This window comes from Atta cephalotes, assembly GCF_000143395.1.
Source record: "Atta cephalotes unplaced genomic scaffold scaffold00021, whole genome shotgun sequence".
Lineage (NCBI taxonomy): Eukaryota > Metazoa > Arthropoda > Insecta > Hymenoptera > Formicidae > Atta > Atta cephalotes.
The window spans coordinates 4,589,569-4,603,104 of record NW_012130085.1 but is presented as its reverse complement, the minus strand read 5'-3'; the positions used below and the strand labels follow the sequence as shown (position 1 = coordinate 4,603,104).

Genomic DNA, 13,536 nt, shown 5'->3' with positions numbered 1-13,536 from the left:
CACATATACACACACACACAACGTTTTTATTTTTGATGTTTTTAATTTATTCGATCTGTGGAGAAATGTATATACTTATATATGATAAATTATTTATTGTTATTTGTACACACGGATACACAGAATAACACATAATATAATATAATATGTAATTTATTTTTTATATATAATATGTCCAATAAATTTTGATGAAGCGGTCGTGAGCAAGTAGAGGAGTGGTAGACTAAACTGAATCGAAAAGTACCATTTTGCAATTTTTGTAATTGTTTTTTAATTACTCAATTTAATTACCATTGTTTTTTAATTAACCCAGAGCAGAATGTCTAAAATCGATTCATAAAACAACTTTAAAATATCCATAAAAATTCTTTAAAAAATCTCTCTTTAAAATATTTTATAAAGAACTTTGAAAGATATCTTAAAATTATTTTTAGGAATTATATGCTGCTAGGTATCGGATATTTGTCAAATATTTGGTATTATATTTTTAAAAATATATCAGTGATAACAAAAACTTTCAGGATATTCATTACTAAAACTTATCGAACATCCTATGTATAATATATAGAAATTTATAATAATATATAATATATATATTTTTTTTAGAAATTTTAATAAAAATTTCGAATTTTTGAAATTTAGAAATTTTGTTGCGAATTTTTGAACAGCCGTTAGTAGAGATGAATGTCATGTATCGCCTTCACTCATAATCATAAAAATAAAATCGCAAAATTTATGTTTTGTACATCATTCCAATTTACGAGATAAAAATTGATTTATCATAATAAATTTTACGAAGATTTAGCCTCCACAGCGTTAACTATATTTAATTATAATAAGCGTTATCACGATTTCCCAAAGGGATTTGATCGAAATTACATTATGGATTAAAATTTCAGCTTGCGATTATAGTCTAAGCTAGGCTACCCAATTTTTGATTTCGATTCCACTTTTTTTTAGTGATAACGGTGATTGTTACAGGTATATACAGAAAAGCGAAAAGGACCGAAAAAGATCGAATTCAAAACAAACACGATAATCGTTTAACAATAAAAAAATTAGAATCAAATGGATTTAGTCTTGAACCGTTATCCAGATCGAAATTTTTCGGTCCAGTCTCCTCTTGCAGAAGAGCACTCGAGTGATCTTTAGCGAAACATTTTCGCATTCATTGATAATATACAATCATATATTTCTTTCTCACTCGACGGTATAAAGGCTGCGTTCCACTCTTAACTCTCGCAATCCTCGCGAGAATCATTTGTCTTGGTTTAACATTTAATAAACAACAAAGATGAAATGATTCCACGATTGAATGATTGTGAGCATTAAATGGAACGCAGCCTTTATAGGCATTCTAGAGTTATATAAATAAAACAAAGCAGTAGCGTCTCTTTGAAAAGTGTAATCATAACTATAATTACGTTTATTAGATTCCAAGCTTTCCGACAAATTATAGACGGACAATTGCTCAAGTACTAATAAATATATTCGCACCTTGCACGGCATACGCGATGCAATGATGCTATAGTGACATATATGTGCCTGTAAAACTAGCATTTTCTCGGCATTAATGTATATCATTGTATGAGGCAGATGAAAAGCGATTTTAAAAATTGTCGCTTTTCAAACTAATCGAGAAGTCTGAATCGCACCCATACGATTTCGCGTTATTCCGAGTGAAAATTTGCGCAATATGTCATCACTAGCCGACATGAGTAGAGATTGACATTAAGCATTCTATCCTTTCTTAGAACCACAATCTCATTATTATTTCACGTCATCTGCCATTTTTCGTGGGAATGCCGTACGACAAACGGATGGGTACATGCAACTTGCCATAAAATTCTCCCCAGAATGCGAAACATTCGCGGTGCATGAAGTATCTTCCCACGAAGTATCTTTAAATAACAATTGAGTACGGAATTGAGTCTAGCGAATAATTTCTCTCGGTTTGCATATGAATCCATTATAAGCAATATATTTGATGAGAAAATGAAGAGGCGTATAACTGAACAAAGATGGATCATTCTTTTCAATACCAATGCAAGCGCAGCGGACAGAAAGGGCGAGAAAAAAAAAATTATACAGTTTAGCCTAAAACAATTAATGCATCTAAAATAATTAATAAAATTAGGCTTATTCGACGCATTTTGCATAAAGAATCTGACAGAAACAAGTTCTGTTTCGTTAATCAAGATATTAAAGTTGGTAGCAAGCTGACATCAAAATGATGACAAAATGACGTAGCTTGTTACCTGATGACTATATTCTGCAGTTAGGAAATCTTTCATATATTAACTAATGTAACCAATTGCATGTGTGCTGTGATCACGTGTGCATACTTAGTGATAACAATAGTTTCCCAGTCAGAAATGATAATGGAATCGAATCAATATCGATCGATGTCGATTCTATTATCATTTCTGACTGGTTAATTTCAAATTAACATTTCTTTAACACATTATATTCTCTGCTTTAATTAATTAAAAATAAATTTTCTTATTTAAATTAGAAAATAGTTCACCGACAAGTAAACTAAACGCAAAAGATCACAGTGTATAAAAAAGTGACCACAGTAGCGCATGTTTATATTGCAGTGTTACGTGACTATGAGATATTTTTTATCCTAAATAATTATGAACTTTAACGATTAATATCTCTAGTTTGCGAGGCAGAGCGACGCTTTTTTTCTGTCAGATTCTTTCGTTTTATGCAAAAACGCGTCGAATAAACCTAAAGACATGATCAGATTAGAGATTGAGATTGAATTGAAATTTAACCAATCAAAGCAAAATTCATTAAAAATCGAGCTTGAAATCAATTTTCTTTTTTCTGATTGGTTAAATGTCTTAATTGTATTGATTTTTGAGATGATTAAACTGTATAATTATTAGAAAAAAATTCAAACACAAAAGCATTTTATATATATATTGATTTATTGCATAATATTTTTTAATAAGAATCGATACTGTTTTGTTATCCACCATACTGTATCCTATGTACACGTTCACTTCGCATTAGCGGCTGGGGAAGAGAAAAAAATGACTCAACACATATCGATATTTAGCTGACCCTCCCTCCAGTAGAGGATTCGCTGGACAGGCTGGATTGTGTCGTGGGTGTATCATGGAGGATTTTGCAGATCATATGATGAAATTAAAATTTTCGAAATGAATTGGCATTGTATGTTGATCCACTGAATCTCTGCTGGAAAGGTTGCCGGTCGTACTTCTCATCATCGGGCCTAGATGGATTTGCCGCGAGCGCTCTTCTAATGGCTTCTGGGATAGGGGGCGGCGTAGGAATGTGGGCACCTTCAGCATGAAAACCATTTTCATCAGCTGTATATTGGATGGTAATGGGGGTTCCGTCGGGTGCGTGGTATGAAAAACTACCTTGGACCACCTATATAAATTGATTAACATATACATACGATATAATTAGAGCTTGAGAAAAACAAATTTTATACCTTGATTGTAATTGATTGTAAAATTTGTTGAGACATTTTTTTGGATAGCGTTTTCAAATTTGAAAAAAATTAAACGATCAAATCTATTCTTAAACGTGATTTATACGGGACAACTTTTATTTGCTAGAAAACCGCTGTAGTGATGTCATAGCGAACTTGCAACTAAAAACTTCTTCTAGGGTTTGTTCTTATTAGCGTATAGTCGTGGCGAATATCGCTTTCAACGCTTGTCGATAGCTTCTTGCTGCTCTTTCAGAGCAAATTTTTAAGTCGTCAGCGTAAAAAGATGAATTTTTCACATTCTTGATCATTAGCAACCACTCGATGCTGTGACTTCAAAATTTTAATCACTAACGAATAAAAAACAAGCGTGTAGAAAAAGCTTTCATCAGTGAATCGCTGACGATTAAGAAGCTTGCTTTAAGCGCATAGCAGCAGAGTCGAGAGAATTCGCTGACGAATTAATGACGTCACTAGACGTAGCTTCTAGCGCATAAAAATCACTCCGTGTAAATCATGTTTTAAGAAGCTAGATTTAACTGCTGCGTCAGTGACCAACTCTTTAATTAATGAATAAAGAATTAAAAAAATAAAATTTTGTCAATAAAAATACAATTAACAAAAAATTATCCAAAATAAATATTAAAAATAATAAATAATAAATAGCAATAATATATGTTAAAATAATAATAGCAGAATTGATTAAAATTATTCAAGAAGAAAAAAAGTGCTGATTAAAATTATAATATTAAGAAATGAGATTTGCATATTATATAATACGTATACGAAATTACTAATTTCTATTAATGATGTAACATCCGTCACATCTAGGATACATAAAGGCATTTAAGTTTCTGATGAACATAGAATTTTACCAAAATAAGTTTTTTATAAAAATTCTTATATAAATTTTTCTATAAGTATTCTATAAGTTTTCTATAAGTAATTCTTAATAAGTTTTATAACTTAATAAGTTTCTTCTTAAATATGTCAACCATGTTAAATCTTTACGATATATTTACGATGATAGTTTATACTATTATAGTAATAACTCTGAATTTAATTGTTAATAATTATGTTAACGTTGACTAATATTATTAAGTAGATTATAATAAATAGCAACATAATAAATATATTTAATTAACGATACAAATGTAATTAATTATAAAAAAACTACTAATAGAATTTTAATTAAATTAAACCTTCAGTTTAATTTTTGATAAATTTTAATAAAATCTTCATAAAGGAATCAAGTTTTTTTTATATGTGACTTTGCAAATAATTGAATTTTTGTGAAGCTAAATTAGATGTGTTAAACATATTCGAAACAATACAACATGATTTTTTTTACCTCCGTTTGACCCTGAGGCCCGACTTGAGGATATCCGCTTTCGGAGACTGAAATTCCATTCTCGGTGTCATAACTGAAAGTGTAAGATCCATCAGGCGATGAATCCTTATGCTGATTTCGAATAGCTATAAATGGCTTTGCAGGAGACCTACGGTAAAAAATTGAAACTATTTCGCATAACCTTGAATTTTAAACTTTCATTTATAATAACAAAAACTACTTTAGTTTTGTATCTGTATTTGTGCTTATATCAATATTAAACAATAATTAATCCAGGAAACAGAAACAGTAATAAAAAGTAATAAACAGTAATAAAAAATATTAAGTATTAAAGACCAATTTTAATTTTAATAATAAATAATAACTTTTAACGATATTTTAAACGATAAGAATTTTAACGATAAGAATATATAGAATTTGCAAAATTTACTATTTAATTATTTTAGATTCATCAATTTTTTGTGATTAACGAAACATATATGTTTTATCATAATCTTATAGTTTTAAAATTACTTTTATACATATATGAATACACACACACAACACACACACACACACACACACACACACACACACCGCGCGCGCGCGCGCGCGCGCGCACATATATATATATATATATATATATATATATATATACGATAATATGTAATATATTTCAAACAATTAAATTTTCAACAGTATTATTGTAAAAGGATTTAGACTTTAGCAGATTGCTATATACAGATTTATACAAATTTCATACGTGTATTGCGTATTGTATTGTGGTTGCGGCTGTGGCTGCGGTTGATAAGGCCTCGATGTTACTCTATACGCATTTTGACTGGGAAAGCCGCGGTACGATCCAAATTGTCCAAAAACGCAGCTAAAGATTACAAAGGCCAAAATCTGGAATCATGATGTTTTTATCTGACACATCGACACACAAAAATATTTAAAAATATTTTATATTTATTATTTACAATCTAAAATAATATTTATAAAATAATAAGCATTATTTTATTAAAAAATTAAATATTTCATACTATTTTATAGGATAATTATCCCTATTAGTGTGCCTTTAAACCAATTTATTATGCTGAATAATTATTAAATATTTTTTATCTGTTTCAAATCAATATTTCAACTATTTCTTTTTTTAATAATATTTCTTTAATCTAAAAATATTAATATTTTATAATGTTTTTGATAAAAATAAACAGCACATTTTTATCCCTATTAGTGAATCTTCCAAGTGACAATGGCCTTATTAATATACTTTCAATTTGTGTGCCTATTCGCATTTAAACTTATTGAAAATATAGTTACTAAAATAGATAATAAATGTAAGCTAATTGTTTAAGTTAATATTACATAAATCATTATTTCAATTATACTTATTTCAATATACACTCATAACACAACGTTCTTCACTCCAATATATGCTACACTAATAGGAACAAGCTTAAAATTTTGCGCACAAGCACACTAAAGGACAGACACAGTAATAGGGACAGTTACCCTAAATATAAAAATATATTTTTCATACACACATATTAATACGTTAAGTTAAAAATTAAAATACCGATCATAGTCGTTGTGGTTCTAATTTTTTAATTCGACATACTTATATACAGAAACTCGTGCATTCGCAGTATATTTTTCTTATCATTATTAAAAATTTCAAGATATCACATTTTTCAATATTTGTTCAACATATTTGTTATTTAAAGAATAGAAATTTTACGCGTTCTATGTCCTCCCATTTGAATTACCGTCAATTGCAGGATGTTTCGTTATTGGAGTACGATCCTTATGCAACACAATCGGAATCGCGATTTAGCAGAGAAAAGATACTTTTCATCCACCAATATGTCCACCGATTATCGCACGTATAAATATAAAAAAAATAAACTAAAAAGACGAAGAAAACACAAAAAGCGAACGCGATCGCAGGAGGAAAACGATCGATATCCAAAAGATCGCTAATGGTCTTGACGAGATATCACTCACTAGATACTGCATGATGACGACGACGATTGTTGGCAGTTTGTTTACGGCTTTGTCGATTTGAACGAGATCGAATCTGTGATCCCGTGCCGCAAACACCACCGTCATTTATATGAAGACACCCAAGAGGCTCTTCCCTTCCCATTCCCGATTTCTGCGTAGAATTGCTCATTCGCTCGTTCGCTCGTTCGTTCGTGCTCGAGAGAGGAGCATTCTCCTCCGTCGAAGATCCCTCGTCGCCCTGCTTACATCCTCGCCTCACTTCGCAACCCCAAATGTACGACCTATGGCCATTGCAACCAACAGCCGGCAAACTACTCATGATTGAACAGGTTATCGACCACTGCCAATCGTTCGCATGACGAATAAATTCATCGGTCAACTAATTAATTATTAACATGCACATGTATGTATTCGTGAATGCCCACACCAGCTACTGTTTTCGCTTAATAGAGTTATTTGTTAACGTAAGTATCATCATTGTCGCTGAGAGAGATGTGGGTGTTATTGTATGTAACATGATAATATTGATAAATATATAGTTTTGTACTGTTATAATTGTAAAGTTCGTACTTTATTCTTGATGAGTAAAATATGAATCCTCATTTATCAGCGATAAATGTTTAAATGTTTTGTTAAACAAATAATATTTTTATATTCGGGCCTTTGAATATAACTCCTAATAACTTTCCCTTAAAAAAAACGTCATATATGCAAGTAGAACTCCAATAAATTAGGCGTGATTATATTGTATCTATTTTTGTTAAAAATGGTTATATAAAGACGATCAAATTCACGTTAAATTTTTCGTTACTAATTGTGCGTAAATATTATATAAGACCTGTAAATAATGCACAAAACATTCGCTTTTGTAAATGTAAAAGGAATATAAGTGGGAGCGTTTTCTCCTGATCATATCGAATCCTAATAAATTTAAATGTTATGCCGTTCATAATAATCATAACATTGTGCGCATTTATATGCATATTGTATATATGTATGTGTATAAATCCCACACGGCCGCAGACAACATCGATCGACAACTGTAGATACGATAAGTATCGATTCGAGACACTGAATGGGCGCGACGTAATTGGCAGCGATGATTTCATTTTTTAAGTATCTGTCACGTAGCTTTCGCGAGATCCTAATAAATATGTAATTATATTATCATGTTATGTGCATTACCTTCCGTTAATTCCAAAACAATTACATAATAAATGTATCCACCTGTCAATTCGTGCATATGTTTATGATCTGCCATCGGTGTCTGCATATACACTCTGCCACATGTGGCAATGTAACTACAAAATGAACAAATCAGAAACAATGCACCATAGGATACTCATTCATGCACCTGATTTCGTGTATTGGAAGCGTTATGTAATGTCGGTTATACATCGATATGCTTCGCGAGAAATTGATTGCGCTCAGATTTTGCTTGCAACCTTGAGAATTCATTTTTTCTTTACATATAAATTCTTTCATTCAAGAAAGAACAATAGAGTACTTTGCATGGACAATCGGCTGTTATGAATACATACACTGTAATAACAATTTCATTAAAAAATACTTATGTGAAGAAGTATAAATTATCAATAAATAGCTCTGTATCAAAAAATTCGTACGTTGTATCCGTACATTAAAAATTAAATAATATTTATTAATTATTTTAGTTTCCTTAATTACACATTAATTGATAAATTTATTATGCATTATGTATATGCAGAATAATCTCTTTTAACATCTATTCGGGCTCTCTATCATCATTACAAATCATTTATTTTTCACGAGCCTTTCATCTTTTCTTATATTCCATCGAAATTCCAGCGCGTAATTCCTCATGAGGTGTGATCACTCCCAGAACAGGATAAACGCTTTCATCCATGCAGAGATTGCGGTGTACGCATGCATAATCGCTCGCGAAGTTGTAATATCCTCTAGGGACTGCAATCCGTGATTCGACTCGATGCACACGCGATTCGCCAGCAAACGAATCGATACAGACACAAGTCAAATCGTTGTGCTGAAGTTGATGCGATATGTGATATTGACGCCAACGTTTATCCGTGATTAATGTACAATATCAGCTGTAATGCTCATGGAAAATAACTATTTATCTTTTTCCATAGATAATTATTTGGTCAATCGATTGAAGTACATCGTTACTTATCGATTTGTCCTATCGATGCCGTCTAATAGGAGTAAATGTCAATTTATATTTATAATGGCTAAGATTTCTTGCATACAAAAGTTATACATAGCATACAGTTTACGTACTTGGCATTGACATTATGAGACATTCAGAAAATGGAAGTGTGAGTGTTATTAGTAACACCGTTACTTTTTATCATTTATTGTAATGACAATTTGGTAATGACGTTGCTAATTTTTTATGGCGGTAATGGTGACATCAGAGTTAGAAAAATAGAATATTATTTCTATCGGATTAAAAAAATTACTCATTACTGAAAAAAAGTAACTTTTTATTTGTAATTACTTTTTATTTGTAATTACTTTTATTCGTTACTTGTAACGGAAAAAATAATTCATTGATGCGTTATTTTTTTTTCAGTAAATAACGTAATGATAACAAGTTACTTTTTAAAGTGATTATTTTTTATCTTAGTGCAACCTCAGCATCTAGTTAATTACATAGCCACATAAAATAAAAAAAAGTCATGTCCGACGAACTAGACCAATGTATCCTTATGTATTTTGAAGCGCTTTGAAACTGAATATAATCTCAGAATTATGCCTTCAGATCAGGATTTTTTCAAAAAATTCCCTTAAAATTACACTATTCAGCCCGGGATCTTACTTTAACGTAACATCGAAAACATTATATTTTTCTTAAGTATTTCAAAATGCTAAAGTAATAGTAAATAGACTCTCAAACCCAAAGCTTCACGAAACCGGAAGAGAGGGAGTTAAATTTTCCTGATGTTCAAAGAAAGGATCTTATATCTTGCTCTTGTTATAGTAAATTCTTTCTTGTTTCTTTTCTTTTCTGAAAACATCTTTGGCATTCTCTTTTGTTCCTATCCTTTTGGTAAATCTTTTAATCTTTAAATCAGCAGTAACCAGCTATTATATTTACATCCTATTTTCCTCGATGTCCATTGCTCCATTTCTTTTATAACTTATTTTATAACTTATTATATATTTATAATTTATACTAATGAAATCGTGAACACTTTGAAATACCGCATAATATTTAATTTTGATGTTGAATTATAGAAAGATTCCGAACTTAATAATGGATGTTTAGAGGATGTTTCTAGGATGTTTGGAAATTTTTTGAGATTAGAAAAAATTCTGACCTGATGGCGCAATTCTAATGAGTTCATATTCGGTATTTTAGAGCCTCAAAATATTGAGTTGTCCGGAAAGTTCGTGCCGATTTTGAAGGAAAATTGAAACGCAAAAGATTTAAATTTTACCTATCAAAAATCGGCACGAACTTTTCGGACAACTCAATACATTGGAATACATGGATCTAGTCTCTTTCTCGGAATGGCACTTTTTTATTTTATGTGATTGTATTATCATTATAGTCATAAAAATTGTAATGTCATTATCAAATTGTTAGTATAAAAAGTAATGGTAAAAGTAACAGCATGGTACCATTCTTCCATTTCCTACATTGACTGATATTATATGTAAAATCGAATTCTTATCGATCAAAATAATCCAATATTTTAACTTGTATATATGTGTATATGCATACAGTAAATGCATTTATTTGGACAGTTCATTGTATATATGCTCGTAATAGTTATAATTTGTTCGATTATTCATATATATATATATATGAATATAATTATATTATATATGAAGAAGAATTATATATGAATATAATTCTTTAGGAGGGTTAAAATATTTAATCTTTATTGGTTAAGATATCTAATCTTCAAGTGAATTAGATATTGAATAAATATGATTATAGCTATAATTTGTTGTGATTAGTGCAATTTATGTTTCTGCAGACAAGCATTTACTTTTTCAGTTGTATCTTTTAAGTAATTGCATACTTCCATATAAATATAAATGGTAAATCAAATTTACTTAGCTTACTCACTTTGTCACCGCATTCCCAAGTGCGTGTGTACACAAAGCCGAGTTAATTTTAATGTTCGTTAACTTTTGCGCAATATGTAATATATACTAGATAGAAAAGGGATAGCAAATCTAGGAATCTGAGATTATGCATCGGTAATTTTACCGAGTTCTTAAAGTCTGAAAGCTAGGAACGATACTAAGTGTTGTGTATGTTGCAAAGTAACATGCGCACACAAGGTAAACTGTTCTCCCCTCGAGTTTAATACACGTTAAGTAAACTTGGTGCTTAATAAGCGATTTCCCTGGTCGAATACTGTACGGTACGCCAGTAATATGTGCGAGTGCACATATTGTAGTAAATAACACGTCGAAACCTGCAAAATGCCGTCAAGTAAGTGGTATTCACAATTTTCATTAAGCGCTCGTTGCTGGAGTAGTGTCTCTCTAGCTATCTTTCGTTGTAAATGCATCTACTGCGTTGCATATCCCGGAGTCCGCAAAATCATAAACTTGTATATACGTCCCGTCGCACACGGCGATTAATACTAGTTGGAACGTCGCCAGCACTCCATCGCAAGCATTGATTTATTGGGCGTTAAAGTCTCTCGTATCTGTCATTTGTCACTGTTACACAGCGGGAATATTATTTCCTTCGGACATTTTCTTATGTTATTCAATCTAACGCTTTAGGATAGCAGTTACGGATATCACGACTTTATTTCACGGTACTACACGATTATAAAGTAAGCTATTTAATTTAATGTACCTAACATTATTTATGAAGATACGCAATTACTTAATTGTAAAAGATACAACTGAGAAAATAAATGTCTGTTGAAAAATAAATTGTTCCAATCAAAACAAATTGTAACTATAATCATATTTATTTCATTATAATAATATTTATTTATATATAATTTACTTGAAGAAAATTAAATATCTTAACCTCTCAATAAAGAATATATGGATAATATGCATATATGATTCTTTATTAACCGAATAAATTACGAGCGTATATAATAAACAACGAATTCTCCACGGAAAGAAGAAATACATTTACTATATACATATATACATCGAGAAATATTAGATTTTGATTATTATACACTTTACCGATATATGAGAGTTTGATTTTGTTATAATATATGAGGATCAATTAATGCAGGGAATAGAAGAATTATTATGTCGTTATTTTTACCGTTATTTTTTATACTAATAATTTGATAATGACATTGCAATTTTTTATGATAATTAACTAAATGCTGAGGTTGCGCTAAAGTTAGAAAGTTACTTTGAAAGTAGCTTATCACCATTATGTATTATATTTATTAAAAAGAGAATAATAAGTATCTTGTACGCATTGACGAGTTACTTTTTCTGTTACAAACGAATAAAAGTAATTATAATTACAAAAGTTACTTTTTTCAGTAATAAATATGACTTTTAAATTATCCTGTAAATAATAAAATAGCGATGTCAAAGACACATAATCGACTATTATTACGTAGGCCACTCGAGCTTACTATCTATTCTTGCTATTATTATGTCCAATTAATTATGAATAATATTTTTCAAGATCGTCTTTTAAACATAAACTCGCTAGACATTTAATAGGTTTTAAAATCCGCAATAATCAATTTTAAAATGATAAACAGCACATCTTCCTATTCTTTTATTTTAAAAACTTATACTTCCAATACGAATATTTAAATCTTTTATTCCCGAGAATAATAGGTAAAAAATACATTTTAAAAACTCTTTAAAAAACATCTTTTTAAAGTAACAAAAGAATTTTTGTTGTCATATATAAAAAATAAATACAAATCTAAAAATAATTATGTTGCACTATAATTATGTAAGATGTTCAAATATGATGATAATTATATTGTAAAAAGTTTTAACATTCTAGAAATCAACTTGAACGTCCAATTAAAATTATTTAGATGATCCAATATTATTTTCAGATCCGATTTTCAGATATAAATTTTTAGATATTTTAGCAAATTCGTTCTTTTCATATGTAATGAAATTATATTAATAAATCTTGCTATTTCCATAACAAAAATTAATAAATCAAGAATTTGTTATTAAATAATAATATGAATCAAAATTTCAAAATAAAACTAAATTTACGTGTAAATTGTGCAGCAGTAGTCGACAAGTAACGATTCAGACAAACCGCGGAGGCGATGCAGCAGGGCAATTTCAATAACCGACGAAGGATTGCAAGGCTTGGAATCGGTTTACATAATTCTCAGATGGGAGGATACTAGCTTGGGAGGACCCCGAAGGTATGCGCACGAGAGTCTTTGTATACCTCGCCGTATGATGACGAGGCATACTTAAGTCGACGAGGCTAATAAAACTAGAAAGGTCAGATAGGAGTTCAAGTGGGTCTCGGATCTAGAACTATCCTGGATGAGATTTGTTGTTGATGGAAAGAGGTCTTTCTCTTATCAAGACTTCTATTCTGATCGATTGAGTGCCTGGAAGCTTTCGGCAACGCTGAAAATTTGCTGTTGCGTTTCATTATTGGTTTTGATCCGATTCTAATTCGTAATTTCACTTATCTATTGCACTTGTATTTAGCAACCCATGTCTTCCGAATAAGTCAAATTTATGAGATAGAGGAAGAAATAGAAGAGAGAGAGAGAGAGAGAGAGAG

The 13,536-nt window shown here is 30.4% G+C and overlaps 1 protein-coding gene across 1 annotated transcript; it reads right to left on the bottom strand.

Moving 5' to 3' along the window:
• Positions 1 to 2,919: 2,919 nt before the first annotated feature.
• On the bottom strand, positions 2,920 to 6,917 carry LOC105619418 (endocuticle structural glycoprotein SgAbd-2-like). Its single transcript, XM_012200938.1, has 4 exons — positions 6,813 to 6,917; positions 5,566 to 5,708; positions 4,824 to 4,971; positions 2,920 to 3,408 (listed from the first exon to the last, which is right to left on the bottom strand). The coding sequence occupies exons 1-4, from the start codon at positions 6,915 to 6,917 to the stop codon at positions 3,160 to 3,162; spliced, it is 645 nt and encodes a 214-aa protein (XP_012056328.1). The 3' UTR covers positions 2,920 to 3,159.
• Between the last annotated feature and the right edge of the window lie 6,619 nt (positions 6,918 to 13,536).